General features: G+C 38.8%; 1 protein-coding gene across 6 annotated transcripts in view; it reads right to left on the bottom strand.

Annotated features, from left to right (window-relative positions):
- The window catches only part of VPS41 (VPS41 subunit of HOPS complex), a 109,525-nt gene that overhangs the window by 8,304 nt on the left and 77,964 nt on the right, over positions 1-23,257 (bottom strand). For all 6 annotated transcript variants that reach the window (XM_074843494.1, XM_074843535.1, XM_074843500.1 and 3 more), the window contains 11 exons: positions 21,076-21,137; positions 20,225-20,306; positions 15,939-16,031; positions 15,308-15,435; positions 14,251-14,395; positions 12,958-12,999; positions 12,778-12,828; positions 11,380-11,517; positions 8,271-8,325; positions 7,017-7,157; positions 5,402-5,538 (listed from right to left, as the gene is read on the bottom strand). In XM_074843494.1, coding sequence (XP_074699595.1) covers positions 5,402-5,538; positions 7,017-7,157; positions 8,271-8,325; positions 11,380-11,517; positions 12,778-12,828; positions 12,958-12,999; positions 14,251-14,395; positions 15,308-15,435; positions 15,939-16,031; positions 20,225-20,306; positions 21,076-21,137 — 1,074 coding nt within the window. The remainder of the gene's footprint in view (positions 1-5,401; positions 5,539-7,016; positions 7,158-8,270; positions 8,326-11,379; positions 11,518-12,777; positions 12,829-12,957; positions 13,000-14,250; positions 14,396-15,307; positions 15,436-15,938; positions 16,032-20,224; positions 20,307-21,075; positions 21,138-23,257) is intronic.

Genomic DNA, 23,257 nt, shown 5'->3' with positions numbered 1-23,257 from the left:
CCATAGATTTGAATGTTATTTAGTTATGTTGAAACTGTTGACAGAAGAATGGTGATTTATCTGCCATTAAATAAAAAATGTGCTAGCAACGTGTCATTTCTAATAAATAAGCAGGTTTCTCCTTAAGACAACACATCTTCAGTTTATAAATTCAAAGGAAGTAGTCCGTGGTCTATTTTATCTATAAATTTATGGCACCAAAGAACTAGATTTCAGGAGTCAGATATAAAGTATAATAAAAAAGTTTTAGACTACACTTTACTTGATAAATACTCCTGCTAAAATTCAGACTATACCTTTTTTTCTTTGTTGCCTATGTCTTCATAACTTTGTTCTCTATGAATGTTACTGTATATAAACAGTAAAATCAGTATGCATCACAACAAATCAGTGTTGCTCAATTATGTACTATGGTTTTAATACAATAATTCAGATGATGACAAAAAGAAAACATTACAATAAATGATCCTCAAGAGGGAAAAAACAAACAAAAATAATCACTTGGAGTTTTAATCCCAATTCGGAAAAACACTTAAACAAGTACTTAAATCTTTCCCTGTTTAACAGAATACTTAAGAGTGTGCTCAGTTTTAAGTTCATGGCAGAACTACATTTCCTGAAGTCGGAAAATAAAAATGGGTATTCTTGAATAATAAGGCAGCTTACCAGATCCCTACTTGTAAAGCAGAGCTGCAAGGCCAGAGCAAAAGCAAATTAGTAGTACTTAGTTGAAGTTGTAGCATAAAAACAAAGTCTCATGTGATCTACATTTTATTTTTACCCAACAAAACACCTATTTCTATCTTAGTGCCATGTTTGGTTGGTTGGTAGTGAACAGATGTTAACTCCTTTTCAAAGGTGTAAGTTAACCACATTAGAGCTGAGGTGAATTTAAGAGTATAGAACAGTTGCAGCAGTTCATCTAACGGGTGGTAATTTGTTAAAGTGAAGCAATCAGTCTGCAACATGCCAGCATTAGTAAAAAATTACTCAGGGAAGAGTCCAGATTTTAAAAAAACTTAAATTTTGTTGCATTAGTAGACTTCCTTGTTGGGTTCTTTAATGCACACTGGAAGCCACATATGGCATGCTTTGGCAGCCACTCAATTTGATTCACTTGGTTTTGCTGGGATGTAAAGAATTGCTTTCAAAAAGACAAAGTCTGTCAAAGGTACTGCTTTTAGCTCCTACCCGTATTTCAAATCACATTGTTACGGAGGCTTCCAAATAAACAACTCACCACCAATTTAAAAAAATAAATAAATTTATTTTTTTCTAAAACCACCAATCAGCCCTCCGTATATTACAGATCTGGATGTCCGCAAGAGGAGGACAGAATAACTTTCTGGGGTTTAACAATAACCCCAAAGACTTTGCAAAACCCCACTCCCCAGGGGTTTAACGAGAACCCCAAACGCAAACTCCACTTCCTGGGGTTTAACGGGAACCCGAAACGTAAACAAAACCTCACACCCCAGGGGTTTAACGGGAACCCCAAACGCAAACTTCACTTCGTGGGTTTAACGAGAACCCAAAACGTAAACAAAACTTCGCTACCTAGGGTTTAACAACAACCCAGAACGCGCTATCATTCACCTGGAAAATGAGGACTCTCAACCTCGAGGACCTGCTCAGGGCAGCATCCCAACCCAAGGCACCTCGAGGAGTTCCCTTGGGCAGCGTCCTGACCCAAGGGGAGAGTCCTGACCGCAGCGTGCAGCTCCAGGGGACGAGCTCAAAATGGCTCCCCCAGGGGACTCCGTTTATACCCAGACCGAATCTGACCTGTAGTCAATAGTGGCTCCCATTGGCCAAAGGTCTCAACTACCGCGAGACCCTGAAAACAAAGACAGCCAAAAGCTGCCACGTTTCAACAACCAGGAAGCTCTGTTTTCACTGGGCGGATGCACCTGCTACACACATCTAATGTAAAGTTTACTGTTGTGGAAATTTAGGAGACACTGGCACAGGTTGCCCAGAGCAGCTGTGGCTGCCCCCTCCCTGGCAGTGTTCAAGGCCAGGTTGGACGGGGCTTTGGGCAACCTGGGCTAGTGGAAGGTGTCCCTGCCCATGGCAGGGGGGTGGGAACTGGGTGATCTTTAAGGTCCCTTCCAACCCAAACCATTCTGTGATTCTGTGATAACAGGAACTTTGCATCTGCATACTTACACAAGCATAAAATAATCTTATCAGGGCTTGCAAAAGGAGGCCACAATTAAATAATATAATGGCACAGCTGTAGTACCTTTCAGGGAGACAACATTATGAAAAGATCAGCATAATTTTCATATTAGGCAGTGACTTGCAAGCCAAGCAACAGGTTCTAACTTCACCTGCATGTCTCCTTTGTGGATCTCAGCACAAGATTTTCTTTTTTGCCTTTGAAAATGGGAACAACAAAAAAACTTATGTGCATACAGATCTTGAGATCCAAATAGATGAAATTACAGTAAGTCTTACACAATGAAATTCGGATTTCTGTATGACTTCAAAATGTCTGGTACATTACGTGATACAAATCAGGAAGTTTTTAGCAAAATCCAAAGAGTTGTGCCAGGCCAGAATAGAGGATATGGACTTCTCACCACGAACAACATGATGCGAAGGCATGACCAGGCATCATACAAACACACCAAAGAATACCTTTAAAACAGCTAATGAGGCAGCAGTAATGATGAAGCTAGGGAAGAACTGCTTTCAGCAATGAGAGGCTGCTTAGACATTTAGCTGATGTCCCAGCCAGGTCCTGAAGCACATGCTGAATGCAGAAACAGTCCTGCTATAAATTGAGCTTGCCAACCTAAGGCTACTTAGGTGAGTGTGCAAGAGCTGTGATCGCATCTTTAAATTTCAGTGTAGACACACCATCTGTTCATAAACGGTGCACTTTTCATTGCCTGTAACGCTTCCGGAACAGTCTTATTTTAAGCTGTAGCTCACAGTTTTCTAAAGAAATATAGTTGCCCCCCCCCCTTTTTTTTTTTTTTATAGATTGTTTTGCTATCGTACGAGCACGCTAAGCACAAATTACATTAAGCTTCCCTAATTTCTATTATTCCTATGAGGTCTAAATTTTATCCCTAGAGCTATCCAAATCTACTTCCAAATTAATTAATTTGAAATCCGTGAAGCATTTCAATGCTAACAGCAAATAATTTTAGATATCACTCCGAAGGTTAAATACATCCTTTTAATCCCAAAGTAATTTTGTTAAAAGGTATTTGAAGACAAAATGGTTCTTCCCTCCCCAAAATGTGACCAAAGGATGTCATTGGCTTTGTCTGAAGCCACGCAATATACTTTGCATACGTGTAAAGCTGCAGCTATGCACACAGCACTTTCTCAGTGTGCCTGCAGACACACAAAAATTACATTTTGATTTCAAAAGAACGTCGAAACAGGAGGATCAGCAGTAGAAGCAGAAGAGTACTGACACCAGCAAGATTAACATGCAACTGTTTAAATGCAGCATGCTATTTAGCTAGTATCGTTGTGGAAGGATATTAGTATCTCATGAAGTCAATTAAAAACTGGAAGTAATGTTACAACATGCATTATATGCAAACATGTATCTGGTTATCTGGGGTAGCTCCTTGCACGTAACAACTGTCAGGAGAATAAGACACGTAAAATGCTTCTTTGAAACAGTGAAAATCATAATCTAAAGCCCATATAATACTAAAATAATGGAAAAGCCTTGGAAAAGCTTAAACTCTTCCTTTTTAAAAGGCCTTCTGACGTTGAAGGCTCTAGCAGATATAGGCTTTATTTGGCCTGATAAGAGATCAACCGTGACCTTCCTGAAAACCATCAAGTCCATCTATTTCCTAGAGATGTCTGAAGACTAATAGCAGAATCACAGAATCATTCAGGTTGGAAAAGACCCTTGGGGTCATCGAGTCCAACCATCAGCCCTACAAAGTTCTCCCCTACACCATATCTATCCCCCAACATCTCATCTAAACGACCCTTAAACACATCCAGGGATGGTGACTCCACCCCCTCCCTGGGCAGCCTGTTCCACTGTCTGACCATTCTTTCTGGGAAAATTTTTTCCTAATGTCCAGTCTGAACCTCCCCTGTTGCAGTTTAAAGCCATTCCCTCTTGTTCTATCGCTAATTACCTGTGAGAAGAGACCAGCACCAACCTCTCTACAATGTCCTTTCAGGGAGCTGTAGAGAGTGATGAGGTCTCCCTTCAGCCTTCTCTTCCTCAAGCTAAACACTCCCAGCTCCTTCAATCTCTCCTCACAGGATTTATTCTCCAGGCCCTTCACCAGCTTCGTTGCCCTCCTCTGCACTCGCTCCAGCACCTCGAGATCTCTCTTGTATTGAGGTGCCCAAAACTGGACACAATACTCCAGGTGTGGCCTCACCAGTGCAGAGTACAGGGGGACTATCACCTCCCTACTTCTGCTGGTCACACTATTTCTAATACAAGCCATGATGCCGTTGGCTTTCTTGGCCACCTGGGCACACTGCTGGCTCATGTTCAGCTGCTTGTCAGTTAGAACCCCCAGATCCTTTTCTTCCAGACAGCAGATAGGAAACAAATCTATATGAGGTTCAGAAAATTGGGAGTTTCAGCTGCTTACTGGGCTATGTTTTCTTGGACTCTGCATAGTCACACCATAGGCATTCAAACTGCTCTATATCCTTACATCACTCAGTAGAAAGGTGCAGAGCAGCATTACAGAGAACTCAAGCCTGGGCCTCCTTTGGTTGCAGAGAGATTTGAAGTATGCAATGCAACACTCTGTTGTTACATTCAGGAACACTGAAGAGTACACTTCTTCTGAGTTCTTACAAACGTGCATCAGAACCAGTCATGTAGAGAACTGCACATATCTGTATAATTATGCTGGGATAAGAACTCCCATAATCCAATGAGCAGTTCTTTTTTTAAATGCACAGATGTCAACATATTCTGCACAACCGACATGAATGTGGTTTTAAAATTTCATCTTCCTTTAGTTAGTATGACACTTAACATATGACTCTAATATCTGGTGAATGTTTTAGTGAGTGCGTGTTGTGTTCTGCCTCCTCATATATGAAACTGAATGATAAGTATTGGTCATGATACTTTCCAATACTGGACAGCCAGGCAGTATAAAACAGTCTGAATCACCCAAGATCCTTCCAGTTCTACTTACCCGTCAGGTTTAAAGCAGCATGGGAGAGATTTAGAAGTGCTAGAAGCCATCAAGAGAAGAGACTATTCACCTTGATGAATTTTTACCCTTTTTGTCATAGTTTTGTACTAACCCACAGCGTCAATGACAGATGTCTGAACAAAATGAACAAACCTTCATGATAGCCATTTCTTGTGCTGTTCAGTGGCAAAGCAGTTTTGCTATCTCTCTGAAAATGAGCATCACAGAAAGAATGCAACATTTACCTGCAAGTTGTAGTCCTGAAGAATTTTCACTAGTGAGTCTCTCAAATTAGGAATCTCCATGCCTTCCTTAATGCGGTGGATCAAAAGAATAGGATCAACGTGTGTTCCAATATTGTTCAACAAACCAGTAATAAAAGCTGTGGAAAGCAAGAGGCAAAGAAATTAAGAAAAAAAACTTCAGCAAAATACCTGATTAAAGGATGCTTTGGTGACAAGCTACAGGCTTTGGCTGATTCTATGACAATTCTCTACTAAGAGCTAACACTAAGCCTCTTTTACATAGCCTTCATACGTTTCTTGCAGCTGTATGTACTTGAATACAAGCTTTTGGGGAAGAGAGGATGATACAGTTTGATGATTCACAAATCTTCTAGGGTACTCAGAAAAGGGGTACAAAGTATCCAGCACAAACCCACAAGTAAATAATGCATTTCCACTCAATAAAAAGGGCACTCAAGCAAACAGAACCAGAAAATTAACTCCATTCACAGTTCCAGGGTTTAAAAACAAATTTTCAGGTGTTTAACCTAACTCCAACGTGTTTCTAAACATTGGTGAGAGTGACACAAAATAGTCTTTTGCTTTTTGAAGTGCACCTGGCTAAACAAAACACTAGAAGGACGAACCTCAAGGCTGTGCTTTTTCTTCAACCCCCAAAGCTGAAGAATATCACTGGAGTTGCTCTGCATATGGGCAGATAGAACTGAGAGAATTCTATATGCTTTGAATCTCTTTTGCTCTAAAGATGACACTAACTGTAGCATCACTTTTAGTGATGGACTGCACTTAAGTATGGGTAACTTGAGAATGCCATTCTTCTAAAGGAGTAACAGATTTTGGTTGCTTCTTTCTGTCAGAATTAGCAGCCAAGGGTTGAAAAGATATGTATTCTGACACTAATTCTACAAGACATTCAATCCTTCAGAAAAGAGATCCCAAGAGAGACTTTAAAGCCTTGATTTAAAGCCCCAGAAGAGGTTACAAAACTAATGGAGTAGATAATTAAAATAATACTGTTTTCTCAATCCTATGAACTCCTCTGAACCTGCCTCCTGAACAAAACTGATGTTGCTTACAAGATTCTGACAGTTTCTGATTCCATCTGAACTTTAAACTTGAGTAGCTATTCATATAATGGATGAAAGGCAAAATGCACTCATTATTACAGATCTTACCTTTGTGCCACAGAAACAAAACAGTTATTCTACTGAGGGCCAGAAAGGTGTAGGCTCTTCATTTCAGAATTTCAAAGGGAAGCAGCTGCAATAAACACACTACACAACATCCTCATCAAGCCTGCAGACTGTGTTTTGAGGCTGTCTAAAAATAAAGCCTCGTTCTGCCAAATTAAAAGCACCATTCCCCCCTCGATTTGTCATTAAGGACGTAACTATGCAGCGCTTAGTCAAATGTTAAATCCCCAAGTACTCATGCTGTAGCAGGCCCACATGTTGCCTTACTGGAAGTTTTTATGCCCAGTAGGACACCAGAACACCTCCCTGGCCATCCATAAACACCTTCTCTAATGCGCATGTGGGTAATTCAATCTTTTAATTGCAATAGCATTCTGCAAAAAAATACACACACAAGGCTTCTGAGAAACTATCACGCTTACGTGGTTTGTCGATAGAATATAAGATGAGGTCTTCCCAAAGTTCTCCATCATCTTGTTCCTTGGCAAATTCAATAGCTTTATCTACATCTTGCAATTCTTCCATTATCATCTTCAAGGCACTGCGGCTATTACCCATTCTGCCTAGAAGGAAAAAATAAGTAAAGAGATTATAAATCCTAAATGCTTATCAATGCTCAGTGCTTTAAGAAGCTCTTTCAATATGAATTTTATAAGTGTGAAGTTGCCTCAGACTAATTCAACCAAACCCAAATCTAATGTAATCTGATGTAGGAATGCATATCTAAATAAGTGCTTGGAGCACTTTGCTGGATTGGGACCTGGAGCCTTTCTTAAGGGTGTGTTGGGTCATATTAGGGGTTCTGAACTGCAGCAACATCTAATGCAAGGGGAAGTGCGTGTATGTGTATGCATGTAAACTATGACATGAAATGCCCCCTTCAAGAGCCCACACAGGCAGGCTTAATTTGCAGTAAGTATAGTGCAGCTTACAACCATGGAAAATGAGAGAAGGGAAGACGAAGAAGTAGTAGGAAGGCTGAACTATTCTTTAAATAAATACATGAGTAAATTCTACTTTGCTCTCAAATGGTCCACAAAACATTCTACTAAAACAAAGATTGATTAAAAAAAATGCTTTTGGCTCTGTTCAAGACTAATACATACACATACATAAAAATCTTAATCTTACAATGCCTCCCATTCAGAGGTAGATTCCTTGGCCCACTGGAGGAGTTAATTTACAACTAATTTTATTTAAAAAAGAAAAGAAAAAAGGCAACAAGCCAATCTTCCAAATCAGCAAAAGATAATACTAAGCTTCTGAAATGTTTTCAGAATAAAACATTTGTTTTATTTCTCCCCTCTCTTCAAACTGACAGTATTACTCTTCTCTTGGAGAATGTCTCAAAAATACTCCCCCCCCACCTGTTCCCCATAGCCCCCCAACACCTCCAAAACCCCAGAAAAACACCAAATCAGAAACACAGTAACACTATATATAGAGTTGTAACACTATATATAGAGTTAAGATATGATATGAATAATCCAGTGCTTTGTTTTATTTTATTTTTTTGTTTTGTTTTTATGTTATTTGGTTGTACTGACTGCATACCAACTTTGTCTCTGTGAAAGCATGTTAAATGATATTAGACAATACATCATACATTTTCGCAGCATAAACTTTATGACAAGATTAAAAGCATGTTGTAATTTATCACACTGAGTGTTACTTACTCAGAAGATAGACTGTCTCTTCTACAAAGTTCCTCTGTTGGCAGATCTCAAGAGCCTTGAATTTAAGGGAAGGGAGGAGGGAAAGAGAATACAGGGAATCATGTAACATGATATTTTATTGATCACAAATGCTGCAAGAGGCTTAAAGATATTTTTCCATGAAGTTGTATTACTCATTTTGACAGGAATACAGCTCCCTTAATATGTATGCACTGTCAGGTCCTCTGGCATTAATTAAGAGGAGAAACTCCATGGCAGTTTTAAAAATTTTTCTTAAAAAAGATCAAATATATCTGGGGACAGGACAGCTATTTCAGTCTGGATTATGCCAATCTCTACCTTTAAATCTACTGGCAACTTCTTTCTTCTGATTCCAAAAGTTGGTTAATCCAAAAGCATTAATGTTATCTGCTGTCAAGACTTATGTGGGTGGATTTATGAGGTCTCTAGCAATGGAGGTCTCCTTGACATTCATTCACACAAGACTGCAGTTCTCCTCAGGGTAACCAGAATGGTTCTGGGAGGTAGAGAGTACCCTCCAAATTTTGTACCAGTGACCTCCAAGATGACAACACAAAAATAACTTAGTGCAAATATGAAAGAATAAGGAGGAAGTGTTTCTTGTAAATTTGGTTTAAAGACCTGAGGGCTAAATACCATGAGCAGTTACAGAATCTGTGTGTAGTTGAAAAACAGTTAGCACAATTTCAAAAATTACCGAACTGATTACCAACAAGTTTTTAGTAACAGAAAATTGGCAGAGCTGGTATGCCGTAAGTGATGCCATGTCTGTTTTCAATTTGGAAGCAGAAAGCAAACTCAAGATTCATGGCATTCCTGTGAAGACAGCTGTTCACCAATAAAGAATTTCATACTTGGAAATCAAAACTATAAATGTGTAAGATACAGCTACAGCTAAAGATGTAGGTAGGAATTAACTTTTCCTTCCATTCTCAAATTATTTCAGATGGGTTACTATGAAGAATAGAGATATGGACAATGAATTTTGGGGTAGGGGTAAGTGAATTACCCACCAGATACTTCAGGGAAATGAAGGTATGAATAATACTAATAAGTTATAAACACAGCTGACAGCCTTTTTTCTCCCTCCACTTTGAAGTTAACCTACAAAGTACCAGGTATTCAGTATTCTGTATGCTGCATTTTCTTGACTGTCATGCTCCCTCTAGAGGAAAACAGGGAACATTCATACTTCTCTTTCAGTTCATTTTATAAAATATTTGCTAAACTGCACTTAAATAAAAGTGGCTTACTTTTAAAGAACAAGAATTACCTCTTCCTGCTGGATTTATAATTTCTTTAAAGCAATAATAAGCGTGAATTTGTTCAACTATCATGGCTTTTTGCAATTTATACACTGCACTGGAATCTGCTTAACAGGAACTGAAAACATTGGTAACTGGGAAATTCGTGGTCCCCTTTTTATTTCCTTAGAACAAAAATACGTATGTGGCAAAAAGTGTTACTATATGATATGTATGGTAAGAAGTATAATTACAGAATTAGCACTGACAGTATTCAACTAAGTCTTTTATGGTGTCGGTATCCTCCCTCTCTTCCTTAGCTTCTTACTGAAATGTATTAACATTTTAACGTAAGGTTGGAATGACACTTTTTCTAACATCCTTTTCTCTCACTTTGGTGATTATTGCACCACACCTTCCAAAGGTTCACAAGTCTCTGACATATTTTTCTTGCTCACAGCCCATAACTTCAGCAAAGTAGTGCCAGCAATGTGCTTACATCATTTATTCACAGCGCTTTTCTGCACCACCCGTCACTGAAGACAGGTGGCTGGATCTGCAATAACTAAAACTAATTTGCAGCAAAAGGAAAAAAAACCAAACTGTGCAGGTAAGGTTTTATACATAAAACCATGACCACACAAATAATACATAAGGCTAAGAGAGAATCAGAGAGTTAAAAACAAATAAGCCAACATTGTAGACAGAAGTATCTGGCTGGAAACCTCTCAAGCTCATTGCTTAAAAAGATCACTGAGACAAAATAGTTTCGTGTGACAGTTTCAACAAAGACTAAGCCTGCAACCCTAACAATGTGTTTTCTAGTGTTTCCTGCTGTTGCACAGTATAGTTGACAAAAGCATGCAAAACTCGAGAAGTACCAGGAACAGTGCTAGTTCTCTTTAGAATGTCAGCCACGTAAAATGCAATATTCAGTATTACATTTGAAACTATGCACTGGTGTCATCATTTTAGCTGCATACAGAGAGGCATCCTTTCACAACAGCTGCTCTGCTCGGCCATTACAGAATCACAGAATCATCAAGCTTGAAAAAGACCTTGAAGATCATCCAGTCCAACCATTAACCTAACATTGACAGTTCTCAACTACACCATATCCCTAAGTGCTATGTCGACCCTACTCTTAAACACCTCCAGGGTTAACAGCAACAAATACAAATAATAAAGCACTAACCCAACTAAAGAGGAAAACTTAAATGTCCATTCAATTGACTTTAATTCAAGCAGAGGATAAAAAAACAAGACTGTCCTTAACTTTATCAATTTATTTATTTATTTGACAAGAAAGAGCAAGGAAGAAAAATGTAAAAAGGTTAAAGAAGGTGGAAACATGGCACTTTGTAAAACCCCAAGTCTACTAGTGGAAGTACAAAGACAAAATACTTTTAGCTCTGCTACTTCAGTGACTGTTATATTGTGTATGTTATTTGAAAGCAACTTAGGACCTTAGAATACAAAGCTAGAAAAGCTCTAACACTGACTAGTCCTAGATGTAGCAAAATTATTATTGATGTCTTGCAACCACAACCGGCTGTTCAGTCAGGCCAGGCACTAATGAATACATACGCTGTAGGTACGTATCACGTGTGAATTCAGAACTTCTGCATTAAAAAAACCCCACTGATTCCTGCCCTGTGAGCTGAGAGAGGAAGGTCTTGGCAGTCAGCCAGCCCTGCAAACCAAACTTCTGCGGGTGATGGACACAAACTCAAAGGATCCCTCCTTTTGGCAGTAGAGGGCAGTACCAGACACAGTTACAAATTCACAACACTACAAGCTACAGACTAAAATCGAGGGCCTGTGTTTAGATTTCAGGGGCTTACCTTCTCTAGCGGACAGTGCGTGCTGTCTCTGAGAAACGGTAGTAAGTTTGGACGATCGTATTCAGCATAAAGGCTGATCTGTTTCTCATGATATCGTTGGCCTTTATGGTGGTCTCTTTTGAAAAGCTTGTGCAAATACTAGGAATCAAAAAAAGAGAATCAGAACTCAAACCCACTTATACAATATTATTCATTCTCCACTAATAAAAAACTTCTCCTGATTTCCTCAGGAATGTGCTAACACATACTAAAAGGCACAGAGATTAAATCCTGTTACAAAAGACTATTTTTTCTGAAATACCCTCATCACAGCAATCTCCAAAACCAGATCTGTAAAACAGGTTTTCAGACAATTAAGTAACTGTCCTTTAACCTTCAAGGAAAACTACTGGATTTTGAATTTTATGGAAAACTTTGGAGGAATATATCAAATTAAACATTTCCATTATCTAGATATACTTGACCATTACAGATAACTATAGATCAAGTTTTTACCACGTAAAATGTTTTAACCAAAGCACCTTGAAGGATAGATACTGTGGCAAAGCTCCTTCCTCCCTAGATGAGCACAGAAAAGCCTTGAGAATAATCACAAGGGTCACTTTTATTCAAAGGGAAGTAGGTTTCACACTTTGAAACTGATGCATCCCTTCCATAAACTGATAGTCAGTCAGTCAGTCATCTTTGCAAAGCTCTTGGGCTGCGGATTGCACACTTCACACAGCTGCTTCCTATAATCAGATCTCTAACACATAAACCTGTTCTTCACCAGATCGATGCCCTGAGCCCCACCTGTACACAACAGCAAGTTAAACTTCCCTCCCTAATACAGCCCAAGTCCACGGTTACACGTTACATATTCCACTGACAGCACGTTCAAACCAAAGGTGCTTTTGGAATAGCAATGTGGAGCCACAGCCTTACAGTGATATTGTAATTCTGCACAAACAAGAACAATCCTGCAGCATATGGAAGTTACAGCACTAGAAAGACAAGCAGTTCACTGGTCTCTGTGGATCAGCAAAACGTGCTTTAGAGTTGCACCCACCAGCCAACCCCATTTTTGTGTAGGAAAAGAGGAGGGATACAAGCAAGAAGCAATTGACCAGAGAAGACAAGTGTCTGCAATGCCATAAGGAGTATTTCACAGTATGTTAACAAGTAAGCAGTATGTGATAAAGCTCTCACAGGTACACATTTAAAAATTATTTTAATACTGTAAAAATGCTATAGCCATGTTAAAAAATGGATTAGCAAAAGTAGCCACTTTGGCTCTGATGCTTTATGACATTTCGGTGTCATGTGCACTTCGACGGGATCACCACATCTGTAAAAGATATGCCCAGCAAAGAGTTTATTCAGCTCAACTTGAAACCAACAGAATATAGAAGTATTTACCACATGCTGTAGCTCAGGCCTGTTTTCTAATTCTTCAACGACTCTGTCAATCTGAAAGAAAACAAGTAAAACCCAACAGATTAGCAAACGTGTGATGAATATCACATTTACAGGACTGAAAGAAGGATGGATAATACAAGCAAGCATTGGACTGCCATGCCATGAACTTGTTATACTCACGGAAATTTTATCTTCGTTATCCAAAAGCATGTCTACTGCTTTCTACAGTAAAGAAAGAGAACCCAGTTAAGAAACAGGTACACACATTTTCCTCTCACTCTATATATTATTACACTTGTTCACTGATGGGTATCAGATGGATATTGCAGACCTACTCTTTTCAGCAACAGTAATTCAGAGAGCAGTTTGCATAACATCAGCATTCCCCAACAGCACAGCATTGCAAGAGAACATATCATGTATCCTTCCAGAATAGTTCTCCTAAATTTCCACACTAATTGCAATCAATACTGTGCACTTACATTGCAGGTGAAGTATGCCCATTGAATCATGGGCCACAGAAGGCCACTACCAAATGTGCAGAAACACTATTTGTCCCGTTGCAAAAGGGAACTGGAGGGTGATGGCTCTATAAGAAACACACGACTCAACTTGCCTTCCAACTGGATTCCACCAAACTGTCTGCACACCAATACCATAACACAAGCAGACAAGACCATCCATGTATGCAGAGTGGCCACCAGGATTCCAGTTCTACTTCCTCTTACAAGAGCAAATTTTGCTTCACATTCAAAAAATACAAAACCACAGATCCCTAATATGGTTTACTTTACTTAATAAAAAAGAATTATACTCTTTTTTTCCCCCATGCAGTTTAGAATGGGCATATCAAAGATTATCATCTTTGGTACAGATGGCTCCATATTTTATCCCCAGTGTTTAAACAACCACTAAACTGAAAAAAGAGCAGATCTACTTGGTTTCCCCTCAAGGATCATACCAAAACTCATTTGCTGAGGTTTTATAGTCAGCTAGGAAGAAAGAAGATTGAATTCAGCACAAAATGCACACTTCTTGATTTTTGGAATTTAGGTTAATAACCTTGCAAACTTTGAGAAGCAGATTAATTGACTGCAGTGAAAGAAAAGTGGCAGGTACATTTAACACATGCCTCACAATACATTCACTGCCTCCTTTCTTTGGCTTATTAATAGCATTATTTGGTTAGAAATGCAGAAGGAATGTCATGAAAGTCTACTTGAGAATCACAACAATGATCTTGGATCTGGCACTCTTTTCACTGTGAGTGATACTCAAATGGAAATACAAAGGAAAAAATCATCCTTGGGTCAATTATTTTGTGGTCTAGGCAAACATCATCTTCCTTACCTCTGCATGTATCCAGACACAGCAAATGCACTCTGCCTCAACACTATCTTTAGCTCATTTATTTTTAATCTGTTAAAATATCTCTAGTGGAAAGTGAATATAAAATCATTAAGATCACCATACCTCTGAATCAAAATCCATGAGTAGAACAATTTTGTCTCTGATAGAGCTGAAAAGATTGTGCTTGTGGATCAACTGGAAGACATCTTTGTGCCTCAGAGTTAGGTAAATTTCTAGGGCTCTGCCATAGCGCTGGTCATAAGTATATCTGATAAAAAACAACGTTATAACCACGTGATCTTACATATCTAAGTGTAGGAAAATCACCTGTGAGGGAAAATATAAATATACTCTAGGATGTAAAGCTTGTTAGGATGGTACTTGATGTGGTAAGTATCTAAATAGTTGCTGTGATTAATTTTAGTTTAAGGGAAAGAAAGCACTGGGCAAGTTTAATTTCAACTCTGTTTATACTAGCCACCACATTTGTGTTCTGACCTGTGGTTCTCTACATTTTCATCTTCCCATTTTCAAACCACAGGGGAAGTCACACAAAACGCTAGCTTTTCTATTTTTGGAAACTAATTGGAACTCTCTTCAGAGCTAAAAACATTGTTGTCTTAAAACTTTGGGACAGACCGTAACATAGCAATAGACAGTAACTCTGCTTTCTTCAAAGAATGAAAAGAACTTAACATGGGAATCAGGCTGAGGAAACCAAAGAGCTTTATCCCTGTATGAAGTAGCCTAGAGGCAGATCAGTTTTGGCACATTTTCCAGTCACATATTTCCAGCCACACAGTAAAACTAAATATACTATTTTTGAAATAGTGGGGGAAAAATACCATTTTATTTTCCTGTGGGTAATTCTGAAACGCACACTTCACAAAAGAAGCTTCCTCTTACAGCATAAAGAGGAATGCTAGCTATTTGCTTTGGAAAAAAGGAGTAGCAAATCCAATCTTATACTAAACTCTTTGCTTGCATACTCAGTGTATACTTTGTAAGGAAGGGAAAAGAACTGATAAGCTGTGCAATCAGTAGGGAGGAGAAAAAGCCGATATTCTGTAGAATGCAGCAAAGCAGATATTTCTGTTAAGAGAGTTAGGCAAATATTTATAAACTATAGTACACTATTTCAAGCTTACTTTTCGTAACAGGAGTTTAAAATTGTACTCACAATTCTGCAAGTGTTCGTAGCAAAGTCCTGTTCTGTGGATCTTTCTTCAGGTGATCCACTACAGCTTGAACTATGATTGTGTTGTTGTAGAGATCTCCAGGCCACTCTTTTATCAGGGTTGCAAACCCCTAAAAGTATAAGAGATTGTAACAGAAATAGAAAGAACTGCCTAAGGAACATTTCAAGACATCAAAGCTTCAGCTAGGACTCAGAGATGATACCTGCTGTGCTTCACCTCTAAGCCACTTTTACGTGCCCACAGACACGTACAGTGCAGAACGCAGATTTTCCTTCTTAGGGCAATGTTATTAAGATTCATGAAGCTGAGTCTTTTTCAGGTGCTGTAGGCTTTGTGCAGCACCTCGACCACTTATGTTACATTAAACAAACAAAAAATAACTCTTTATAAAAAGATAATCAATCTCACAGTATTTGCACGCTCTGAAGAACATTTTACTTAGTCTTTTAAAAACAAAACCAAAATTCATCTTTCTAATCTTTTCATTATTGTGGAACTGTCCATTGATAAACTGTTTGAATACAACAGAGAATTTGCTGTTAGGATTCTACATTGCTGAGGGTGTTTGGCTGGCAATAACGATTACTTGTGGACACGTAAGGCTGCAAGTACCTCATAGTCACTCTCCAAAAACTCATGTAGGACCATTTCGTAGATCAGAGGTTTCAAAACTGGATCCCGTCTGGGCAAGTAACGACTAATTGCCTATAGGAAGAAGGAGAACAAAGTGTCAGAAGGGAAATGACATATAACATCCTGGTACACTGATGATAGAAAAAAAGAATTGTTGTGAAACAAAAAAACCCCAAAGTTATAGGCAAAACATGGCTCTTGGTAAACATCGGAAGTGCTGTATACTGACATTTGTAAGCAGTATCCTGAAGTTATTTACTTTAGGATTGCATACATTGGAATTGTATTACTTATCTGAAAGCATTTTCATTAGGAAGATAGGTGGTAAGACAGTAGTTAGAATGGGAGAATCAGCCACTGCACTTAGAGAAGTCTGAATATTTACTGCTAGTCATTTAGAAAATAAAACACATTAAAGAACCCTCAAAAGAAGAAATTTTCAAAATGCATTTTGTCCAGTCTTGGTCTTATATCTTGTAAAAAGGTATAAGCATTCATTAGATGAAAAATGTGTACTTTTGATTTATGACTTACTGAGAGGTCACTACATTTTATGAAAAGTTCTGTTTTGCTAGCTATTTTTACATACCCAGATGAAAACTAATTTGAGAATACATCTCTCCATGGAAAAGGTGAAGGTGTGTGATCTGTTGCTCTACAGGAGGTATTAAGGAACTGCATTCTGGCAGGCAGGAGAAGAGAACCTGCCAGAATGAATCAGCTCATACCCTGGAATTTCAGCACAGCATCTTATTAGCACTACTATTCCATGCAACTAGAGGCCAAGGTTGGTACCACCTGCCAAAATAAACCCTATTGCTACCAGCTGTGTTGGGACTTTGGGGTTTGTAGCTGAAGGTCCAACACTGATGAAATTCCTCCAAACACTCAGAGATGTTGCTTGTTGCCCACTAATGGCACATGGTGCAGTACCGTTTTATTACTGAAGCTGCTTGTACAAAGCAGGAGAAATAACATCTCACTACGTTTATTTTCTGCAGTTTTACAGACAGCAATTCACAAAAAATTCTCCTAGTATTTAAACCAAAACAATTGCCTAAATTACATACTTCATTAAAGTCTTCCATCCGTGGGTGAAAAAGGAGGTAAAAATGAAAGACCAATAAAAAAAAGCATTGTTAATAGCTTTGCAAAAATTAAAAGTTCATTGCTCACAGGAGACCTCTTCTCTCCCCACGCTTTGAGCTTGGCCAGTCTTTGCAACGTAGCACACTGCCAACATCAGCTCCCACCATCTGTCACAGAATTTAATAGCTAACGCAGGGCACGGTCTTGCCAGCTGCCCTGGGGAATCATATTCCTGACCCCCTCATAAAAAAGCCTCTTCCGACCATAAAGAAAGCAAGCAGGACATCAGCTGGAGACTCGAAGGCAGAGGACATTCTCCAATGGCTGTTTTCATTCCCACTTTCTACCTTCCTGCTACCTCCTCAACGACCAGCCCTGCCCGCCAGGCTTTGCTGCAGCTCTTGGCTGCGGTTCGGCTGCACAGCGAGGTGCTGAGCAGTGCAGCTGCCTCGTTGCATGGGGGCCAGGCTGCCTCGGGAAGGAAATCTCTCCCGCCCCATGTCCCACTGCTTTGAAGGAAAAGCACAACCACCTCCTGCAGTTTGGCCCCTGTACTCAGCAAAGACTGAGAAGCATCCAAGTTAATTTTAAGCCTAGGCACAAAGGTGAACTAAGACCCATGTTGGAGGTTACAAACTCTTCCTGGTTTATTTTTAAGCAGTCATTAAGGAGCGAGGTCAGACAGAAAAGCTCCAGAATCAGGATGCCTTAGTATCAATTCCTGAATCACGTGGTGAAAGTGACTGTAAATAAAAAAAGGATACTATACACAAATATATTTTCTTCCTTAGTTTCTTCTTAAGACCTGCTTTCAGACTTTTGATCAAATGGTATAACGACAGGGGATACACAAGAAAGCCCATATAAAAGTTGACATGAGATAGCCTAAAACATCTCGCCAATAAGACCAAACCACAATTATTTATTCCTCAGAGGACACCTATGAGATGAAAGAGGCTGTCTGGATAATGCTGCTCTATGCTTATGCCCACCGCAGTCAGGTGAAGTCTTTCATGTGTCCTCTAGACAACGTTTTGGTCATTAAAACATTGCTGCCACTAGCTGATCATCCTGCAACCCTGCTGAAAGTCACTGCTGTCACAGCAGAGTCAACAGAATGGAGCATATCCCTCATGCCACAACGGCCAACGCTCACAGAGTTTGGCATTTTCCTTCACATCCACCTTTGTTAGCTGTTTGAGCCGAGACATTGGATTTTACACTGAAATGACGCGAGCACAAGCACGTAACTCCAGCAAGCCACCGCTGCTGGAGGAGGAAAGGAGCTGAGCATTGCAAGGCTCTAAAATCTTGAAATTGCCATAACAAGGTTTGCTAGGGGACATTCACTGAAGACACGAGAGACATCAAGATACCACAATGCAGCCTCTGGTAGCCAAACAGGACCTTTTAGTACTGAACACAAAAATCCCCTAGACCCATGGCAAACAAGACACTCACCCCACAGGCTTTGACATTGGGGTATCACTAATTAGTCCCTCTGCAGGAACAAAAGTTTAAACTTTTAGTTTTACTGCCACCTTAGTTATTGGCAAATTGTGTTAGATGGGAAATGTCAGATTTCAGGCAGCCACTTATATACAGTGCATATTATCTGAGACAATTCCATTTTGAAACACACTTTGTCTCCAAATCTCAAATAGAGTCTCCTCATCAAGGCTTAAAGCCATTATAGCCCAGTTACACTATCGTGTTTGATACCTGCTGGTTGAATAAATAAGTAAAAATTCCAAATAGCATACAAGTGACCCCACGCATTACAAGAACCGCTTCATTTAGATCTGGCTTAACTTAGTTCAACCATTATGATATTCAGGTATTTTTGGGAACTTGGGAAAAGTTATGTGTGGTTGAAATAATAGTAAAATAAGAAAGGTATCTTCTAGAACTGCAGTTTGAAGCTGAATAATGTAACGGACTGCATCTTATGTTTTTCTAAGCCCACTTTCAAAGGGATGAAAACAACCAACTGTTTAGAAAAGCAGTAATTTAGCAGAGATGTTTTTGCAGCAAACCTGCAAATATTTTTATATTTTACAGTCTGCTGGATGACATAAGTGGAGACAAGAAAAACATCCATTCCAGGCACTTGCATCTAAAAACCAAAATAAACCCAAAAGGACTAAGAAGCAGTATATCAAAATTTCACCTGTACCTGCACTCAGGTCCTTTATTGGATTGAAATAGAGACAGAAACATGAGATTTCATCTTCCAAGGTGGCAAAGTGTGCACCGAACCACTAAGAACTCATACAAAAGTCAAGGCTGTTCTTGCACTGGAGTGGCTCTAAAACAAAAGCCAGACATTTCTGAAAACCGTAACGCTGAAACACTTTCGCTCTTTGAACAGAATTAAACAGCTCAAAACCAGCAAGGGACTGCATGCTGTGAGATCTTAATAATATGTCCTTTTAGGCTCATTGAGTTTGAATAGGAAGACATAAAATTCAGAAATAAACGTACACGTGTTACCAAAGGGAGTGTGCATAATGTTTTCTACTGGTTTGGCAGTGACAGCGCTATAGCCTTATGTCCTGGGCAATTTATTAACTGAGAATCTCACATTAAATGTGTACTGTTATGGTAGCTGGCTTGCGACCAGGAAAAACACAAGACAGGGCAGACTGCTCCTCTTTCTTGCTACCATTTCTAGCCCACAGCGTAAGTTTTCCCTGTTAGTTTGCAACTTAACTATTCTTTGACACTTAAAACTGTGACTCTGTTGCAAGGGACTTGGATTTTCAGGAAAGGCTGGCACCCACAGAGGTTATTTTCCTTAAGAGTTGGGGTAGGATTTTTCAGGACATACTGGAAGGGAGCGAAAACTAAATAGGAAAGATGTATTTAACTGTGAGCATCTTTGCACGTAAAAGCCTTGGGGGTGTCTTTTACTTGGGGGTTGTCAACAAGTTAAAAATAGGTAGCTGAGTACCACATGTGCTACACCTCCAACCCCGTTTTGAGGCTTGTTAACGTACACATGTCAACCTGAGAGACAACTGTACAGCTAGAGATCTGGGGCAGGAATTTCAAGGGCAGTGTTGTATCCTGCTACCGCACTAGGGCCATTAAACGCAATGCTTAGATAGTTGGTCAAAACATACGAGAAATACAGCATGCCAATTACTTGAGTACAGAGAGAGAAATTAAGTTACCTTAAGCTGACCTATTTCTTTAAACTTGTAAACTTCAAATTCCCAGAGTTCTGTGTTTTTGCCAAGAATTTTCTGGCACTTTCTGGAAGGAAGATGAATGGGGAGAGAATAAAAGTAGGTACATTGAATAATACAAGTGTGACAGCATTACTGCAAGGATTCATTTCTTTTTCCTATCAAGACAGTTTTGAAGCTGACTTATTTTGGAAACCACTGCTTCAAGCAGAGTATGCCAAGTACTCCTCCTTTCAGATCTTACAATGTTGTTGCATCCAAAAGGACTTAACTCCTTACTATGCATTCACCCTTATTGATTAGGGCCATATTACCTTTATGAGTGACGCTTTTAAACCTCAGCTGAGAGAAATTGAGCACATAAAAATATATGCTTATGCTTACACATACATGAAAACACAAATCTTAGGTAATTTCTGATCCTTATTTTAGATACCCATATTTGGCACTTCTGTTTACACTCATCTAACCACAAATTATTTTCTGATGGTCTTACATGTAATGACACACTAATAAATTTAGATTATCAACATCCAAAGAAAACCTCCGTTTTGAAAATCTAGTGTGACTTTGACAAATCAATGCTGACTTTCCCAAATTTACATGTCCCAAATCTAGTTAAACTTTAGAAAGTTTACAGTAACTTTTGGGTCACTATAGGCAAGAAAATATACAGCACAATAATACATCTGTATGTTTTTGAAACTTCAGAAACTCTAGAACAATAGAAAAAAATCAACATCACAAAATACTTCAGAACCAATAATTTGGTTTTGCTTTTACCCCACACACAGACACACTTTAGCCAGCAAAGAAAATCTTTAATAATAAGTTACCGAGCTGCCAGGTCATACTCTCCTTTCTCCACTAGGTGATTTATATAGGCTAAGCCAATGTCCTAAAGGAAATAAAAATAAAGAATTAGTTATAAAAGTTTGGAAGTCAACTACTTGGCTGTCACAATAACTATCATTCCAGCTGTATGCACTGCTGTTAAGTCAAGCACCAGGCCCTAAGTGGATACTCTGAGTTCTCCTTTAGATGTAGGGCCCACAGAACAGACAACACAAAATACCTGTGTAAACCACTCCTGGGGTCAAATTAAGATGCTCTTTTAAATAATTCTCATAACCTCATTGACACTGAGAAGACTGTGTCACCTCTACATATTAAGGATTATTCAAAACACATAGCTGATCATTCAGTGCTTGCATTAGTTATCTCAAAAAGAAAACCACCAGCCACTGTATGAGACACTTTCTTTGTCAGCACAGTTTGCAAGGGGGAGAATATAAATCCTAGTGCTGCTCCATGAAGTAAAGGAATTACTGAGAATTTAGCAAGATTTTTACATATTATTACACATTAAATTCCCCTTCCCAAGAGTTTATCACACAGGGCAGCTGTAAAATTTTTCTGGTAGGTGTTTAAAATATTAAAATTTTGGCAAAACAGCCATGCCTTCTGCTGTAATCTCAACACTGATGTCAAGGTCAACACAGTCCAGTGTACCCACTGCATAAAGTAAGAGTCACATCACTAAAAGCACGTTGTTTCCAGGAAAAAGAAAAAAAAAAAAAAGAAAAAAAGGAAAAAAAGAAAAGAAAAGAAAAGAAAAGAAAAGAAAAGAAAAGAAAAGAAAAGAAAAGAAAAGAAAAGAAAAGAAAAGAAAAGAAAAGAAAAGAAAAGAAAAGAAAAGAAAAGAAAAGAAAAGAAAAGAAAAGAAAAGAAAAGAAAAGAAAAGAAAAAGAGATGTGTACAATGAAAAAGTCCTTGTTTCCTATAACAATAAACATTTTGGTCTTCTGAGGCATAATATAAATTTTTTGATCAAGCACAGTACTGAGCAGACCAGAATATGAACAGAGGTATCTAACAACTTCAATTGGTCAATCTGCTACAAAGTTTAAAAAAAAAAAAAAAAAAAAAAAAAAAAGGCATGCACATACACCAGATTTTAGGATTTCATTCCACTATAAGAACCACGTTTGTATTTTCAACTTCACCATTCTCAAGAATGAAGATTTCTGGCAGCCTTTTTCTCCTGTGGGCCAGTTCCCCAGTGAGCAGAGAAGGCAGTATAAGGAAAAAAGCTGTAGATGTGTGATGGTTTAGGGCCCTTGCATTCTGCTCAAGAGGTGCAGAGGGGCAGTGATCATTACTGCAACCTCAAAAATCCCCAAGACCATCAGACTTGTCAGGTGGTGTGAGTGTGGTGTCATTGATCTGATCATTGCTGAGCAGTGAGAGCATGAGTTGTTTTAAATCCCTGTATCACTAATCCTTTACTTAGGCCTTGATGTCAACATTTTTCCCCATCAGATTCTGTGGGTTTTGCATTAGACACCAAACACTCAACAATTCTGCTTGTATATACCCACACTGAATTTCATCCTAGTGGAACAAATTTCTGCAAACCAAAAGCTTTTTTTTTCCCCTCTCCCCCTCTAATGTATTGGCAGGACCTCCTTTAACAATACTTTACATCTTTTGCAAGGGTCACAAAGCAGTTAAATCCTACAAACTCTGTGAAAGGTTATGGCATGCCATTAGGTCTTGATTCAACTTCTGGACAACACAAGAAGAAAAGAATTTTTAAGACATACAGATATACAGTGTGCATATTATAGCAGTAATCTGGCTAAAAATTAAGCACATCTTCTAACGCTTTGTACTTAAATAGAGACTTCCATTTAAAGAAGCAGCGGTATTAATGAAACACCAATGTGTTCACACTGAGGTCAATTTAAACAAACAAAAAAAGAGCTAAAATTAGTGATGCTTTTGTGGCTATTACACTTCTCTCCTGCCCCCTTTTGTCTTAAACATCGATACCCTTTGTTGCTCTGTGAAGGGACTTATAAACATGGGAAATAACTATACAGGAGAAAAGGAGCTTAACTATGTAAAATTATGAGAATTGCAAAGCACATGAGAGAAGTAGATGTGAAACTGTAACTGAATTTCAATAGCATTTAAAAGGTCTTCCAATTGCACCTTCTAAACTCCTGCCAAAAC

This window comes from Strix aluco, chromosome 1 (assembly GCF_031877795.1).
Source record: "Strix aluco isolate bStrAlu1 chromosome 1, bStrAlu1.hap1, whole genome shotgun sequence".
NCBI classification, from domain to species: domain Eukaryota; kingdom Metazoa; phylum Chordata; class Aves; order Strigiformes; family Strigidae; genus Strix; species Strix aluco.
Note: the sequence above shows the minus strand (reverse complement) of the source record. Positions and strands in the feature narration are given on the sequence as shown.